The 17,859-nt window shown below is 40.1% G+C and overlaps 1 protein-coding gene across 2 annotated transcripts in view; it reads left to right on the plus strand.

Moving 5' to 3' along the window:
- The window catches only part of TH1 (negative elongation factor complex member TH1), a 142,283-nt gene that overhangs the window by 100,738 nt on the left and 23,686 nt on the right, over positions 1 to 17,859 (plus strand). For both annotated transcript variants that reach the window (XM_067147054.2, XM_067147053.2), the window contains 2 exons: positions 12,525 to 12,665; positions 12,923 to 13,052. In XM_067147054.2, the coding sequence (XP_067003155.1) occupies positions 12,525 to 12,665; positions 12,923 to 13,052 (271 nt within the window). The remainder of the gene's footprint in view (positions 1 to 12,524; positions 12,666 to 12,922; positions 13,053 to 17,859) is intronic.

The following is a 17,859-nucleotide window of genomic DNA, read 5'->3' on the forward strand; positions in this document are numbered from 1 at the left end:
TACAGTTGTATAAATTATCAAAATAGGATTTCATGATCTTCCTTATTTCTGTCTCTTCCCTAGACTACATCGACTTTTAAAGGTTATGTTGAACTCGAGAGTTTCAATCCTTAAGTTCTCGAATGCATTCTGCCCGTTACTAATCACAATCAAATTGGAAAGAGAAAATATATCATTAACACTTCCGAAATTACGATTATTCGCGACGTTGAGCTCAGCTGGAAAGCGCGCCCTCTGTATAAATACAATACCAATATAAATGGTCCGTTATTGGACATTATAAATTATAAATTATAAATTTTCCAGCTAAATTTACTCATTCGGAACAATATTTCATATTCCCTGTGGGAATCAACATCTATATCATCGTATAAATACAAGTCGGTACGAGTGCGAAATGATAGAAAGTTTTTAAATGCAACGTGCACAAATAAAACGATTGCGGCTTTTATAACATTTTAACACAAAAACGCTAAATTCCCAGTCTTATATTAGGACGAAAAGAGTAATAAGCAATCCCAAAACCTCCCATGGCCTTATGTATGTAAGGTGCAACATCTGTTCTGGTCTCGATAACATAATCGTATACGATAATATTGAAATACAGTAGAAGTCCGTTATAGCGAGAATTCATAACAGCGAAAAATTTACTCACTATAACGGATTGTCATTATATCCGATTTTTGTATAAAAGTCGGAAAACCCTTCATGCACTTTAAAATCGGTATGAAACGGCAATCAGTTTGTTTAAAACTTGCGTTTCTGCAGATGATATCCACACTACGGCTTACTTGTTTGTTATTTTCCGTAATCCGATACTACGTGAAAGTGTATGTTTAATTTCATTCCGAAAAAAATATAGTACCGTATGTCTCCGAATTCAAGATGAACCCCACTTTTTCCTTCAAAAAATTTAAATCAGGTTCAAAAAGAAGTTTGTAAAATCATATGAATGCCTTGTTGTACAGTAGGCCTACGCATTTTTAGACTACTTTTAGACACCAAACATTGACTTTCGTCACGCCGTATTTCTTTTTTTTTTTTTTTTTTGCGGCTTCACAATTATTCTTTATTTTCGCGGGTTTAAGGACCATTAACTTAACATTGGCATCATAATACCGAAGAGAACTCGTTGAAAATTTTCCAGCAATACCTATTCCATGCGTCTCTACAATACAACGGTCCATCAGGAAATTATTCCTGCTGTCTATAAAACTGTTACTTTTACGCAGCGTCAGATATAACCGGCTACCGCTACCTGCACGTCTCGTTTGTCGGGTTCGGCCAAATTCCGCGGCTAGCGATGTATAGGCCTAATCGCGAACGTTGAAAGTCAACGAACGAGTTTATTGCGCCATGGTATGGCCATTCTGCCCTTGCGTTTTTCGTGCACATACCTCACAATTAATCTTCGACTTCTTTAAAGCTTCCTTGTTGCGGACCACTGAATGCATTTTTTGTACAGTACGCATTTTTTTAGCTCGTTGTCTTCACGCTAAGGCCAAATATTGGCTTTAGTTAGGCCTATGCCGTATTTTCTTGTGGCTGTACAATTATTCTACATTTCCGAGTGTTTAATAAACATTAACTTAAAATTGGCATAATATCGACTAGAACCCGTTGAAAATTTGCCGGCAATACCTTTCCCACGTATCTTTACAATACGACTATTCATCCCGAAAATATTCCTGCTGTCTATAAACCTTGATTTTACTAAGCGTCAAGTACAATAGACGCGTTATGACTCTGCCACTGAGTAACCATGGCTTTTCTAAGAATTCGAAGGGTTGCATATTTTGATGCCATTCTGCAGATTTGAGAAACAAACAGGCACTGTACAACCGGTTGTCGCGGCTAGCGATGTGTAGTAAAGAGGCGGTCGTTTATTGTCAACGAGTTCTGTGCGCGTATGAAAAGAAGCAGCGTGGTTACCGCGGTAGTTGCCAGTGGTACGGTATCCATTAACCTCCTCGCGAAAAATTTACATGTAAATAGCCGTAAGTAGATGCGAGAAGATATTAAATATCCTCTGAAATCAGTGATGTCCTCTGCCATATCTTGAGGTGTGTCGCATTCTTACTTAATTTCCCTATATAACATTAAAATTAAGATATCGTTTACTTCAGTCTTTATTTTTAACGAGTTAACAACTGCTATCGGCCGCGTTATTTATGCATTTATTACGAAAACGTGTTATCCTCTTGCATTTCGAATTTTCTTTAGAGAACAGTAGTCGTTGGGTATTACTAATGAACTCCAATATCGCCTTTGAATGTCAACGAGAGAGTTCGCAAATGCACAAAGTGAGAAAACTATACTGTACCGAAGATGATCGATCGCACTTTGTTGCCAACGTTTCAGTTTTCTTATTCAAACAGCGCCACGTATCCTAACTTAACCGTACTATACGTATGATGAAAACACGCTTCAAGCGCCAGTAGAGAAATTATACATTTCTCGCTATAAATTTTCATAATAGCCTTTCAGTAATTTAACCAGACGCGACAAAATATAAACTAACCTCTGAAATCAATTAAGCATTCTGCCATATCTCGAGGTGTATCCCATTCTTATTTAATTGCAGTATTTAGCCTCAAAATTAAGCGGACGTTTAGTCAGCCTTAATTTTTAACGAGTTAACAATTGTTATCGGACACGTTATTTACGCATTTATTACGAAAATATGTCCTCTTTCATTTTGAATTTTCTTTATGGAACGGCTGTCGACGGATATTACTAATCGACTCTGACATTGCCTTCGAATGTCGACGAAAGAAATTGTTAGTACACATAGCGCGGAAACGATGCCGAAGGTAATCGATCGCATACAATATCATCGCTGGGGTGCATAAATATCGGTAATGGAAAAAATCGCACGCGCTTAATCGCTCGTAATAACGGATGCGCCAGTGATAGGATTCTCGCTGTAACCGAAGGACGATACACAGTTTAATATAGGAATTTTGAAGGGACAGAAAAATGTCGTCGCTATAACGGAGTTCTCGTTATATGCCGTACTCGCTATTGCGGACTTCTACTGTACTGAAATTGTGTTACTTAAGAAGGAGCAGTTTCGATTCCTGCCTGAAAGCCCATTGACTATACAGTGCCCAAGAAGGAGCAGTTTCGATTCCTGCCTGAAAGCCCATTGACTATACAGTGCCCTGAGGGAAATGCCGAAAACGTGTTCGGCGATACACTCAAAAAAAGTAAAAGAAAATAAACATTAACCCTGAACATAATGTAGACGTTTTGCAAGTACGAACATTCAACGAAACTTGTTCCGTCTTCAAATAGAGCTGTCGCAATGCGCTCTGGCTCCTTCCAATTGTCGTGGTTACACTCTGCTTTATGATTTCCGAGGATTCTCTAAACAATACTACCCGAATGCGATGCTAAGATGATCCCTTATGCAAGTTCACCGCAGATCGCTTTTCCAGTACAGTACTTCTTCAAATTACCACAATGACGGGACGTCAACACCAAGATCCGTAAGCATGCCGTAGCCGTTCTTTCGTACAATACAGTTTCTTGAAAAACGCATGATCGAGGATTTAGCGTTGATGGGACTGAAATTTCTGGATGGTTGATTCGGGAAATAGTTTCTTCGAGGAACGGGTAATGCGGGATTTTTACAACGTGATTTAATTAGGATGCTCGCGGGACCACGTAATTTGAACGAATAATACGGAAAAACGTAGTTTCCGGGAACGTATAATCGAGATTCTACTGTAAACGGAAACCGTCGTCTGTTAATATCACGCGAGAATTTGCTGAAGATAGGAGCCAGATACCTGAAATAAATTAGAATACTGTATTAGGGTAAAATCTGTAATATTGCCTACGCAAATATGTATTTCACTTCAAAGAAATAGACTTATGTCATTCATCGTCGCTTTCCTCCGAAGTCATCTGCGATGAATCACTCCTATTCTCTTCCATCTTCCAGATGCAGCCATCTTCAGTTCCATCCAGTTCGTTGGAAATGCCAGTTTTCTTGAAACTCTTCACATTAATGTCTTGTGAAATCAGTCCCCATGCATGAACAATCCACTCCCATATTACTGTAATTCTAGTGAAGAAGGCCTCTTGATTTTCCTGATAGGCGTCAGATTACGAGAACCTCCCGCCATCAGTCCCCTTGTATGAACAATCCACTCGCATATTACTGTAATTCTACTGAAGAAGGCCTCTTGATTTTCCTGGTAGGCGTCAGAGTGCGAGAACCTCCCGCTATCCATTCTGAATATACCCGCCGCACATTGTCTTTGAATGGCTTGTTGATGCTTACATCAAGAGGCTGCAAGGCTGACGTCAAGCCACCAGGAATTATTGCAGCATCAGTCTTCTTGCTGACCATTTCTTGGCGAACATCGTCAACAAGATGGCCAAGGAAACTGTTCAAAACTAGGAGAGACCTGTGGTTTAACCCCTTCAGTGGCACGCCCGAGAAATTCTCGGGTGGCGCACGCCTGCCCATAACGTCACCGCCCGAGAAATTCTCGTTTAGCTGCAGTGTTCATTTCGCGATCGCCCAATAATTTCTCGGGTGCTCTAATCGCTTTGGAAAATGTTTTCAAGCATTCTCAACAAATGGCGGGAGGATTTCCAGCTGTATTAACGAAGCGTCTGGCCTAAAATATGCCTTATCTTTTCTACTTTACATATACAACCTCTGGCCAGCTGACGAGGTAAACAGAAATGGCGAGCGCGAAACGGAAGAGAAGTTTGTCTGAAGACAAAATAAGGAACTACATCAAAGATGAATCTCTAAGTGACATTAGTATTTCTGATAGTAGCTATAATGGTACTATTGATTCTTCAGATGATGACCTCAGTAATTGTAGTGAAAGTGAAGAAGGTATTACGTCAGAAGCTAAGGTGATGGTAGATGTTGAATATACATTCGTTTGGAAAATGTGTAAGCCTGGGGATAGTGCGCGACCTAATATTATTCCATTTACGGCAAATCCTGGTGTGAGGATTATCAGAGGTGAGTGCGATTGACTGTTTTGAACTGATTGTAACAGATGAAATTGTAAATTTGACAGTGCCCGAAAAAATTCGTTGGCCATATTCTAAAATTGCATTGAAAAACTTGTAAATAAATATCCGCATGGAAGGGCACAGTTTTGGAAAAAATAAACTCTTACAAAATTTGGCAATTGATTGCGTTAGTGTTGCTGATGGGAATAATACAAAAGCATGAAGTAAGAATGTATTGCTCACAGGACAGTATAGGTCCTACTCAAAACACCAGTGTTTTATGATTTTTATGAAACTATATCACAGACCTGCTGTAAAAAAGTGTTAATAGAGTGTAAAGTAAGATTTTATTAACCTTGAATAATGTATGAATGTGTTCCCTTAATAATTGTTACTCATTCCTTGCTTCCTAAAAATAAATAATTTCCTCCGAAAAACCTCACTTTTCTGGCACAGGAGGTCTCCCAAAACCCGCCACCGAAGGGGTTAAGAAATGCCCGGGCCGTCTTCTCCACACAACACGCAACCAATCCTTCATGAGATCCACCACCATCCATCCTTTCTGCTGGACACGAATGTGCACACCGGGTGGAAATTTCCCTTTAGGAATTATATTTCACTAGAAAATTATATAGGGAGGAAGCTTTCTCCCGTTCACAGTAACAATCAGCATAACTGTGCAGCGAAGCTTCTCTGCCCCAGTAGTCTTCATGACTACGCTGGATGCTCCCTTTTCGGTAATTGTAGTGTTTCTCGGCATATTAAAGAAAATATGAGTTTGATCCGCTTTTGCGATTTGTGATAGCAGGTAATTGTACTTGCGCCGCTTCCTAATTACAAATCTGTGAAACTGCACGGTTTTTACACTGTGGTCCTTTGGAAGTCGCTGGCGTAGAGATGTCCTTCTTCGAAGAGAAATATTGTTCCTTTTCATGAACCGACAGAGTCACCCTCAGCTTGCTCTAAAATCAGGATTTTTCAAGGTTTTCGCTACTTCTACACCCTTTTACTGGAGCATCTCATGGGAAGCTGAAAAGCCATCATTTCTCAATTGATTTACGTAAGAAACAACTTCCTTTTCAATTTCTGGATGCTTCCCGGTTTTTGGTCCCTGTAATGATAAAGTTGTTTTCTTGGTACACTGTAATCATTCTTTCTGCTTTCGCCAGTTACACACGTGTGATGGTGCTATGGAAAATTCACGAAATGCAGCACAATTGCCATTATTTTTGGCAAATCCTATCACAGACAATTTAAATTGTGCGTCATAACTGCTGTTTTTCTTTCCTATCACGTCACTCACTAACACTTTGCACAACAATCCACACGTAAGAACACTGTTGAAAGCGATTACCATTTGTGTGCAAGTCACGGCTGAAAACAGGGGTGAGTTATGGCTAGCAATCACAAGTGTACTCTGGCTCCAGGTGCTGGAATGTTGAGTAATCAGTCACTTCCTCCTCTCCTAGCATGGGAAACGTGAACTGGAATTTCCAAACTAGTTCCCGATTTCTGCACATCGGCATGAATCACGAAGACGAGGTAGTTCCTCTGCTGCTCTTGCCCCTCTATTGAACTCAAAGAGAAGAATATGTCGGAAATGTTCCGATTTCTCCACTTTGCACTCAATTTTCTAGCATCCACAGCTCCACTCACTATCTGCAAAGGACAGAACTTCAGTATGTAACCTCAGATACAAAAATTGAACTACAAAAAAAAAATGACAGTCGATCAATAAACCCACAGCAACCAGAGTACCAACTCTCTAAACAGAAACGCTATGGACTTATGCTCCAAACTAATATATCTTATGAGGTAAAATAAACTCGTGTCCTCATTCTGAGATGGAGCTGCTATATTCAGACATATCCCCAATGGAGGTGAGCTGCATGTACCATTTCAATCGCATACCGGCCCTCCTGCCATTCTAAAATTTCTAGCAGTACCGGGAATCGAATCCGAACCCCCGAGAGCGGCAGCTAATAATACTAATCGTTATGCTACCGAGGTAGACTTCTTATGAGGTAGAAAGCCCATAACTTTGTGGAGGATAAGATCTTAGCAGGATTTTGTAACAGGAAGCAAGACCATAGATGTTTTTATTCTTACTTCATCCAAGTGATCAACGGTGGTTTTTAATATGGACCATTAAAGTGCTTTCTGAACATTAAGGACAAACTTCAGCTATTCTTGCAGAAGCACTATAAAGGAAACTTTTTAGAGAAAGAGAGAGAGTGTATGTATGAAAATGTTTGTTTTTAACTATTTGTGTTTGTCATTGCCATAAGACCCCTCTGTGTCGGTAATAGCTATTTGTGTTTTATTGTACGTTATGTCAATGGATCTTAGATTATGCGTCCGCATCGCAAGGCGTGTTCATCAGACAGATCCCCGGTGTTCCGGCCAACGGCTCGACGGTATGTGTGCGTGGAGTTGATTCGCCGCCCTTCGGGGCAGGCATCCGGCCCCTGACAAACGAGGGCGCTTGGTATGGACGATGGACCTCCGGCCCCGCTCAGCTGTTGGTTTGGGGATGCCTCCGACATAAGAATCTTGTAGACTCCCGTCAGCGGCGCTAAAGCTTCGGGTAATTTCACAAACCGTCTTGTAACACGGACCAAGGAGTCTAACATGTGCGCGAGTCATTGGGTTGACACTAAACCTAAAGGCACAATGAAAGTGAAGGTCCCGCCTCGTGCGGACCGAGGAAGATGGGCCGCGCTGCTGTGCGGCTTCGCATTCCCAGGGCGTCTCGTAATCATTGCGAGTTGAGGCGTACCCAGAGCGTACACGTTGGGACCCAAAAGATGGTGAACTATGCCTGGCCAGGACAAAGTTAGGGGAAACCCTGATGGAGGTCCGTAGCGATTCTGACGTGCAAATCGATCGTAGAAGCTGGGTATAGGGGCTAAAGACTAATCGAACCATCTAGTAGCTGGTTCCCTCCGAAGTTTCCCTCAGGATAGCTGGTGCTCAAACGAGTCTCATCCGGTCAAGCGAATGATTAGAGGCCTCAACCTGTTCTCAGACTTTAAATGGGTGAGATCCCCAGCTTGCTTAAAGCATTTTTGAAGCCGCAAGAGATTTATTTCTTGGATCGGAGTGCTAAATGGGCCACTTTTGGTAAACCGAACTGGCGCTGTGGGATGAACCAAACGCAGAGTTAAGGCGCCCGAATAGACGCTCATGGGAAACCATGAAAGGCGTTGGTTGCTTAAGACAGCAGGACGGTGACCATGGAAGTCGGAATCCACTAAGGAGTGTGTAACAACTCACCTACTGAAGCAACTAGCCCTGAAAATGGATGGCGCTGAAGCGTCTTGCCTATACTTTGCCGTCAGCTCAGCAATGAAGGGTGCACGGTTTTGCTTCAGCGACCCGCCCCGTGAAGCCCGGACGAGTAGGAAGGTCGCGGCGGTGAGCGCAGAAGGGTCTAGGCGTGAGCCTGCTTGGAGCCGCCGTCGGTGCAGATCTTGGTGGTAGTAGCAAAAATATGGACCTTTAAAGTGCTTTCTCAACATTAAGGACAAACTTCAGCTATTCATGCAGTTTAGAGAAGCATTATAAAGGAAACTTTTTAGAGAAAGAGAGAGAGAGAGAGTGTATGAAAATTTTTGTTTTTAACTATTTGTGTTTATCATCGCCATAAGACCTATCTGTGTCGGTAATAGCTATTTGTGTTTTACTGTACGTTATGTGAATGGATCTTAGATTATGAGGAATTTTGGTATATGATGTTGAATTTACTGATGACAAGAATGTTCATTTCTCGAAACATTACAAATTAAAATTGTATAAAGTAAAGTAAACTCGTGTCCTCATCCCGAGGTGGTGCAGCTCTTTTCAGGCACACCCCCATTGGAGGTGAGCTGCACGTACCATTCCAACCACATACCAGCCCTCCTGCCAGTCTTAAATTCCTGGCAGTACCGGGAATCGAACCCAGGCCCCCGAGGACGGCAGCTAATAACACTAACCGTTACGCTACGGGGGCGGACATTGTATAAAGTAACGTGTTTAGAAGAAACATTGACAGGGCGGACCTCACAACAACCTATGGTATTTTTTCAAAAGTGTTTGTACGCATGTGTGTTGGCAATAGCTATGGTTATTTTCCTATGTGAGGCAAACGTGTATTATTTTCAGTACCGTTTTTGTTAGTTCATTTGAAGGTGTCGTGCTAGGTTTTGGAACAAATACTTTTGGTGTGTAGGCCCTACATAATTATGTTTCCTTCATTTAACTTTTTCCCTCCCTGCGAGGTTGCTAATTCGTTCAATAATTTTCTGAAAACTAGAATTTGAAGAAAAATGCATGTGGATTAAAGTTAATATTTTTATTAGTTTCCTAATTTCTAAATTTGTTTCAATGGATACTTTATTAAAAGAACCGTCTTATACAATAGCACAGATAAATGTCACTTCAATGTTGTAACCACTGAGACGCACACAGACGATACTGTCAATTGTGTACAATGTTTTATTTACAAATTATATACACGTTATACACACATGATCCTTGCATTAATAAACTGCCGCCTTGAACAAAACACTGCTAAAAGAAGAAGAAGACGGAGAAGACTGCAACATTTGCATGTCAACCAATTACTAAAACAACAAAATCACAACATAAGTTCACATACTTGACTAAAGACTTTCTTTAGCAAGTCTCGCCAACAACGCTGACTCCAACTCCCAAGGCTGCCTCTTTATATACCTTGCCTGGCCAGGCTTCTAGAAAAGTATCACACAACATGTTTTCTTGTAATTTCTAGAGTCTCCAATAACCTATTTACAAATGGATCGAATGTTCTATAACTCTTTAGTGACAAGATGTATTGTTCTGGACTCTTAACGTGTGTTGCACAACATTACACTGGATTTATACATCGTATTTACAGGTTAATAATAAATGATCATCATCATTTCCCAACTCCAGTTTCCCGGGTGTAGTGTACAAGCGCTCGCCATCTCCTTCTGTCTTCATACATCTTCTGATCCAGTACATCCTCCCATTTGTATCCTCTCTCCTCCACATCTGATCTTACAGTCTCTATCCAACGTTTTCTTGGTCTTCCCTGTGGTCTTCTTCCTATGAGATTAAGGTCGAAATATTTTCTGGCAGGTCTTTCCCTGTTCATTCTCATTATGTGCCCATACCACTGAAGTCTGCGTTTCTTTATGACACTGATAAATAGGAACCTCAATACCAGCTACTTTCCTATTCACTTAATTTCTGATCTTGTCCTTTCTGGTTGTTTGGTTCATGGTTCTAATGAATCTCATTTCAGTTGCTTGGATTCTACTGAAGTCTTTGTTTAGTAGGGTACATGTCTCTAAAGTCTACGTGAGGATTGGTACGAAACAAGTGTGGTACATGATTGTTTTCGCTTTCTGTGGTATTTTGCAGTCCCAGAGGAGATTTCTGACTTGACTGTAGAAGTTCGATGCTTTCTGTGTCCTGCTAAGTATGATATACTATTAAATGTACTCATATTAATATACGTACAGCAGACGTGTCCTGACATAACCTCACATGTTTTGTTAAGACCACAATTTATACCAAATAAAGTCTGTACATAACTACGTAAATAATAATAATTGAGCTTGATATTTTCATTAGAGAATTGTTTCCAAGTTGTACTATCCATTACACCTGCATCAGTGTCACTTCATGTAGAGTGACTAATAGCATAGGTAAATATGCACTACTCATACTTGCAACTTTGAAGGATTTCTTTATAAAGTTTGACATTTCTGGCACCACCAATAAAATAATCACTAGCTGTCAGTATGAACCATCATTGGGTATCGCCTATCAGCCTTTTTCGAGGGGAGATTTGACATTTAGAGTAACTTATCACTATTTACAACCCCTCCTAAAAGCTGATATGAAGGAAATATTATCTGTGTGGCTAGCAGAACAAAACTTCTTCCCTTTCATCAATCTTCATTTTCCTTGTGTTCCTAAATGATGCAGCCAGAATTTGTGGTATACTGCAACATCTAAGCTATAAGTGCCTCTGTGTTGTATTAAATACTACTGGAGGTACAATAACTGGCCAAGAGCCACACAACCAGTTGGGATTCATATTCATAGCTTGTGTGTGTCTTGAGCTAGATGTAGGCAATTGTCTTGTTTGGCCTTCTAGCGAGGTACATCCATGGCTAGTTATGTGGGTGGATATACAGCTAGATCTACTCTGTGAACCTAAGATGAACACGAATGCTTTTGTTCATTGAAGCTATTTTTGTGACCTCATTCACCAGTGTCTGGATGGTGACTTATCTTCACAGATAGCTCTAAGGTTGGAGAGAATGCTGGATGCTGCTTCGTTTCCAATAATATCAGCAGCAAGGTATCATTACCCAATGGTTTAGCGTATATATAATGTGGAGCTTTCCACCATCTTAGAAGCTCTATAATTTGCACTGAGGCACGAGCATGGCAACCATCACATGGAGCTTTTCGCCATCATAGAAGCTCTGGAGTTTGCACGGCAACTTTCTCATTTGTACGGGAATGGAGGGGCTAGTTATCTGAACTCCCAAACAGCTGATAGCAATTAAAAGACATCTATGACATGGTGGTCCTCTTTCTGGCAGTAGTTTTGTGCAGGTTGAGGATAGTTCATGGAAGATCTACACAAAGGGTGTCTTCCTGTGTTGCCAATTTCATGCTGACCCATTTCCTCACCTACTGCATCTATCTATTTTATTTTACTTTTTGCATTGCATTAAGACTGAACCTCAGCCTGCAAGAGTTTTTTTTTTTACGTCGCACCGACACAGATAGGTCTTATGACGACGGTGGGACCGGAAATGGCTAGGAGTGGGAAGGAAGTGGCCTTGGCCATAATTAAGGTTCAGCCCCAGCATTTCCCTGGTGTGGAAATGGAAAACCTCAGAAAACTATCTTCAGGGTTGCCGACAGTGGGGTTCGAACCCACTGTCTCCCGAATACTGGATATTGGCCGCACTTAAGCGACTGCAGCTACTGAGCTTGGTAGGAGATACTCTAACTCAGACTAATAGATAATTAAAATACTCCTGATCTTGTCATTTGCTTTATGTGTGAGAAAGGACTAATGATGTACATATAAATTTTAAGAGTTCTGTACTCAAGGAATTTTGTTCCCTTTATAATGTGCCAGTGTTCATTTCAGCTTTTTCTAAATCTTTTTTTTTTTTTTAATTGCCCAGTTGTGTACTTAAGCAATAACTACCTTCATGACCTTCTTTTCCACTCAGTGAAGCAGGAAGATGAATTTTGTTTCCTCATTCAACCACTCGGCTACATGCTTTTCAGGGTTTGAGGATCATTCTATTCGAATTAGGAAAAAAAAAAAAAAAAAAAAAAAAACATTTCAAGTCAGTTTTGCATTTTATTGCTAATTCAAAACTGTATTCCAACAAATGCAGAAGATGAAACATGAAGACCTGTTTCTAAGGTGTTCAGAACTTATTTCATATTTATTGTAAATACTAAGATCCATAAATTCTCAATATAATGCATGTATAATATAATTTATGTTTTAGTTGGAAATGCGCAAGATGCTCCTGGATCGAATGGTGAATCTCCTTAGTAGGGGTTGTGTGGTGCCAGTTGTGAAATATATCAAACAGTGCTGGCAGCGTGGAGATACTGACATTTCATTGATTCGCTACTTTGTTACTGAGGTAAGGTAGCTGCCTTTAAATTACTTTAACTTACAGTCCAATTTGAATTAATTGGAACAGGGCAGTAATGTAAACATTTAAATTTCTTTGCAGTTATTCATCTCTTACATACATTTAGTATTTCTTAACCCTTTAGGGTTCTCTAAATTGCTAATGAACAGTTCGGGTCCTGTGTCAGAAAATGTTAGACTCTATTCCATTATTCTTTGCCATCTTCGAAGCAGATTTTATCCAAATTTTATTGTTTTTCTTGTAAGGTTCTGGAAGCCATTGCTCCCCCATACACACCTGAGTTTGTGAGCCTCTTTCTTCCTATGGTAGAAAATGAGGAGATAACTGGTACAATGAGAGGGGATGGGGAGAATGATCCAGTCTCAGAATTTATAGGTAAGTGTTTGTGTTCTGTTGAAAATTATTACTGCAACTGCACCTCTGAAAGAAATGTATCTCCATTTCTTCCTACTGTAATTGTTGCCATAAAATTGTAATCATGTTAATGTACAACAGTACTGGTCAAACCACTTTTGTTTGTGGAATGCACAAGCATGCAAATATGGAGAGGAGTAAAGTACCCTTGACCTTCTACAAGTCTGTTCAGTCTTCAGCCTAGAAGCTGGTGGTACAATAATGATATATACAAGTTTGTCATTGCTTTCCTCACTGAACCAGAGAGTGCTATTGCAGTTCTACTGACCCTATGAATAACACCTTTCATAACAACCGGATGCACTAGTCATATTCTGGATGTTATTACTCAGCACCACTTATACTGCAGCACAGCAGCTTTCATAATGTCACAGCCATAAATGGGACTGGGGCTTCAGTGAAAACTACATTTTGTTCTGGTGTGTGTCAAAAAACAGATGTGACGATTCTACATCCATCAAGAAATAGCAGTTGGTGGACATTTTCAAGTGATATTGCTTTATCATGTCAATCCATTGCCATCTTAAATTAATCACTCTGTGTATGCCTTGATGAAATCTCTGGGGTTTTTGTCCAGAATTTCCACCAAATTGAATTTTTCTGGTTTTCCATTGCCTGTACCTATTTTCTTGGACCATTTCCAACCCTCATCCGGTGTTTTCTTTTGCTTTGCACTCGTGGGCAGTAAGTCATCTACCTCATCACAGCCAGTTTCATCTGACGTTGACACCGAACTGAGAATCAAACTAGAACTTGAGTCTGCAGGTTCTTCTGAGCCACTATTATAATCACTTTCCAATATTTCTTGTGCGGAATAATAATTTTCCTGTATTTTCCAATACATTTTCAATTTGTGTATTTGTTAGCAATATTTAGACCTACGGTATATTTATTGTAAAAGACCTGGCCATTCTGCCAGAAACTCTGTCCATGCTAGTAACTCCCCTCTCGGACACTAAGCGCTAGCATTCGGTCTGTTTGAAGCACACACTACAGTCGGCTATCGCAATGTGCTGTGCTTAGAATCATTATTTAATGACAACGTAGATTGCCATGGTTTACTGATGTGTTCCTAATAATAATAATAATGTTATTTGCTTTACGCCCCACTAACTACTTTTATGGTTTTCGGGGACGCCGAGATACCGGAATTTAGTCCCACAGGAGTTCTTTTACGTGCCAGTAAATCTACCGACACAAGGCTGACGTATTTGAGCACCTTCAAATACCACCGGACTGAGCCAGGATCGAACCTGCCATGTTGCGGTCAGAAGGCCAGCGCCTCAACCGTCCGTGCCACTCAGCCCGGCCTGATGTGTTCCACTGTGTAATAATACTAAGGGAAGTTTCCATGTGATAGCCTTCAAAGAAAGAGATGATTGAAAGCTATTTCCTGCCTAGGTAAGCACTGGTGCCTATTTGTTTCCTACTTTCATTAAACATGCGCATGCTTTAAAAGGAAACCCCACAAATTGAAAACCTGGAAATATTCTGACTTCAGACAGGCGAATGGCAGCTAGACCACATCTGCATAGATAAATTTTACCATCAAGAAATCCACAATGTCAAAGTCCAACTTAGGTTTTGATCTTTACGTTGGAAAGATAAATAAAAAATAACTCCAAAAGTGAAGGAAAAACCTCTAAAGAAAAATAGGGGAAAATTAGGACCAACTACATTAATAAAAAATATGGAATACTACAAGAAGACAGGAGAGGGATCTATCAACACCAAATCACTAGAAGAATTGGCCATCAAATTAAAACTGACAGCAGAAGAGTTAGCTCCAATGAATCCCAGGAAAAACACGAATGGTGGAATGAAAAATGCGGCCAGGTGATAGGGAGAAGACACCAAGCTTGGATAGACCATCTAGCCCAAAAGTCAGAAGAATCATATTTAGAACTAATAAAACAAAGAAAGTCAAGCCATAAAATCATCAGACAAGCAAAATGCAAACATCTTAAAAACACCTTAGAAAGGGTAGAAGAGAATTTCCAGAAGCACCAGAAAACCTGCAATCATAAATCTCCGTCAGCGTCTAGTAAAAATGTTGATCATGGAAAAAATTCCGGAGCACTAGACCACAGGAATAATCCATCCATTATTTTTAAGAGGAGATAAAACCAGCCCAGATATTTACAGAGGACTGTAACTTTTAATTACATTATGAAATTATGGCAAAATGCAAACATCTTAAAAACACTGTAGAAAAGATAGAAGAGGATTTCCTAAAATCAACATTGGAGTAAAACACTCAGTAAGAACTGTCTGGGATTTGCAGACAATTTAGCTCCCAGCCCTTGACTTCAAAGAAGTTCATGCCCAGATCACCAGTCCAAAAAAAAATCACCTTGAAAATAGGATTGCGAATATCATTCTGAAAATCTGAGATCATGCTCATGAAACCCCTGAGTAAATAAAGTCTTCATAAATGATCAAACAGTTAACATCGTTCTACAATTTAAAAATCTTGGAGACATTACACACAAGTGAAACGAGAAAGAAACGTGGATAAAAAGAACTAACAAAATTTAAAAAGCCAATTTTTAACCTGATCAACATTTAATAAGAAATGTCTGTCACTAGACTCTAAGATCCAACACTATATAACCGTAACTCTCCCAGAAGCCACTTTTACCGAGCTCAATAGCTGCAGTCGCTTAAGTGCGGCCAGTATCCAGTAATCAGGAGATAGTGGGTTCGAGTCCCACTGCCGGCAGCCTTGAAGGTGGTTTTCCGTGGTTTCCCATTTTCACACCAGGCAAATGCCGGGGCTGTACCATAATTAAGGCCACGGCCGCTTCCTTCCAACTCCTAGGCCTTTCCTATCCCATCGTCACCATAAGACCTATCTGTGTCAGTGCGACGTAAAGCAATAGCAGAAGCCACTTACATATGTGAAACCCTGTTCCAAATTAAAAACTAAAGAAGAACTGATCAACTCCTCGAAACTGAAAGAAGAATCATCAGAACTTGCATAAATAAAAAATACCTAGTCGAAGGAGTCTGGAGAATCCTTCCTAATGAAACTGTCTATCGAGACATTGACCCAGTCATCAGCACAATGAAGAAGAAAGAATATCGTATTTCTTTCACATCTTGTGACTGCGAGGAAACTTGATTTTATGACAACTAGTAGTGAGAAATCTTGGAAAGAAGACAGGAGGACAATGGATCCATGAAATTCAATAAGATCTAATTCAGCAAGTTCTCAAAGCAATTGCACTTGAGATAGCAGATGCAGAGAACAAAAATAAAATGAATACCCTTCATAAGACTCCCAAATTTTCAACAGAAATTATATATAGAAGGGCTGTAGCGATTTCAGAGGAATTGAAGAAATGTACGATCAGAACAAATGAAAAAGTATTGGGCAGATCACAAGAACTAAACACTACAACCTTCAAAGAGAAAGTGAACGTGGAACAGTTCAAGTGGTCCAATGTGACCAATAAAAACAATAATAATAATTGTACCGGGCTGTACACCTCCACGCCGCGAATTCAAATATTGCGCCAGTTGAAACCTCTCTACAGGAGAAACTCTGAACTTTAAAATCTGTATTAAATCAAAGGTTTCTCGGAAGATGTCTCTACTGTAAATTTTGAAGTGTTCTGAACGATGTCTATTTCGATTCGTATTTGTTTGCTCTGTAGCAAGAAGTGTGGACATTCTCTTCTAGATGGCACTACTTAAGAACTATAATTGTGCACCCTAGTGTGAAGTGAAGGAACTGTTTTTTTGAAGAAATTTGGTATTCATAAGTTTGTTCTTTGTTAAATTTCTTTCGGTCATTTTTTGGGTTGGCAGTATAACCCTTCTCTTTCCGCTTGTTTGAATTTAGCCAATCCCGAATTTCTCTAATTAATTTTTGACCAATAACGTATGTCTTCTCCGATATGGAGATGTTGCTTTAAGCTATCCAATAAAGTTGAGGGGGGTGTGGGTACTCATTCTTGAAAGGTCTCGAATGTTCCACGAGGGTATTTAAACTGCTGATTTTCTTGTCTCGGTGCCACTTCAGTAACATCTTTCGCAGTGTGTGAACTTATGTAGCAGGGGGCGGGAAGCGCCTCTTTCTTCGGGCAGCAGTTCATCCACAAGGTAATGGCCGTTTAATAACTTTATTTATTGCTAGCTCAGCAGTTTAACCCTCTTGGCAGGTTCGAAACTTTTCTCATGTAACCTATCTTTAAAATGTAATAGACATTTGGTAAAATTTTGTCTCTTTAACCATAAATTGGGATAGAGAGTGCCTTACCCTCTCGAGCTCCCACTCATATTGTTTTGAGGTGACTACGGTTTCATAACCGTTTTTCTTCTCTTCGTAATGTAATAAAGTTTTCTTATCGTGTCACCTCCTTAGTATGGGATTAGCCCTTGCATAAGCGGCCTAGTGCCAAGTAGGTTTCAAAAGTGTATTAGGAGTGCAAGCTTCGCCTCCATTCTATTTTGTATTATGGGCCAGTAACTTAACCTGATGTTTTATTTTCCTCATGTAAAGGCCCTGTAGGTTGGGTGTCTAATACCCCTGTTTCTTGGTGTGCCTTAAGGGCAGATAGAAATGAAGTTTGTTGTAGCCTTTGATAGGCTTATCAAATTGAGAGCGGGTCTGCTCTTTTTCTTAACACTGTAATTAGGAGCAAGTGCTCCTTGTACTTAGGGGTTTTCCGTCCTTTAGCTATTGTGGTGGTGAACTGAGAGCTCAGAAATTAATCTTGGGGCTCGAAGCCCAAATCTTGTAATTATTGTAATTTCTTAAATT

Source organism: Anabrus simplex, chromosome 5 (genome assembly GCF_040414725.1).
Source record: "Anabrus simplex isolate iqAnaSimp1 chromosome 5, ASM4041472v1, whole genome shotgun sequence".
Classification (NCBI taxonomy): domain Eukaryota; kingdom Metazoa; phylum Arthropoda; class Insecta; order Orthoptera; family Tettigoniidae; genus Anabrus; species Anabrus simplex.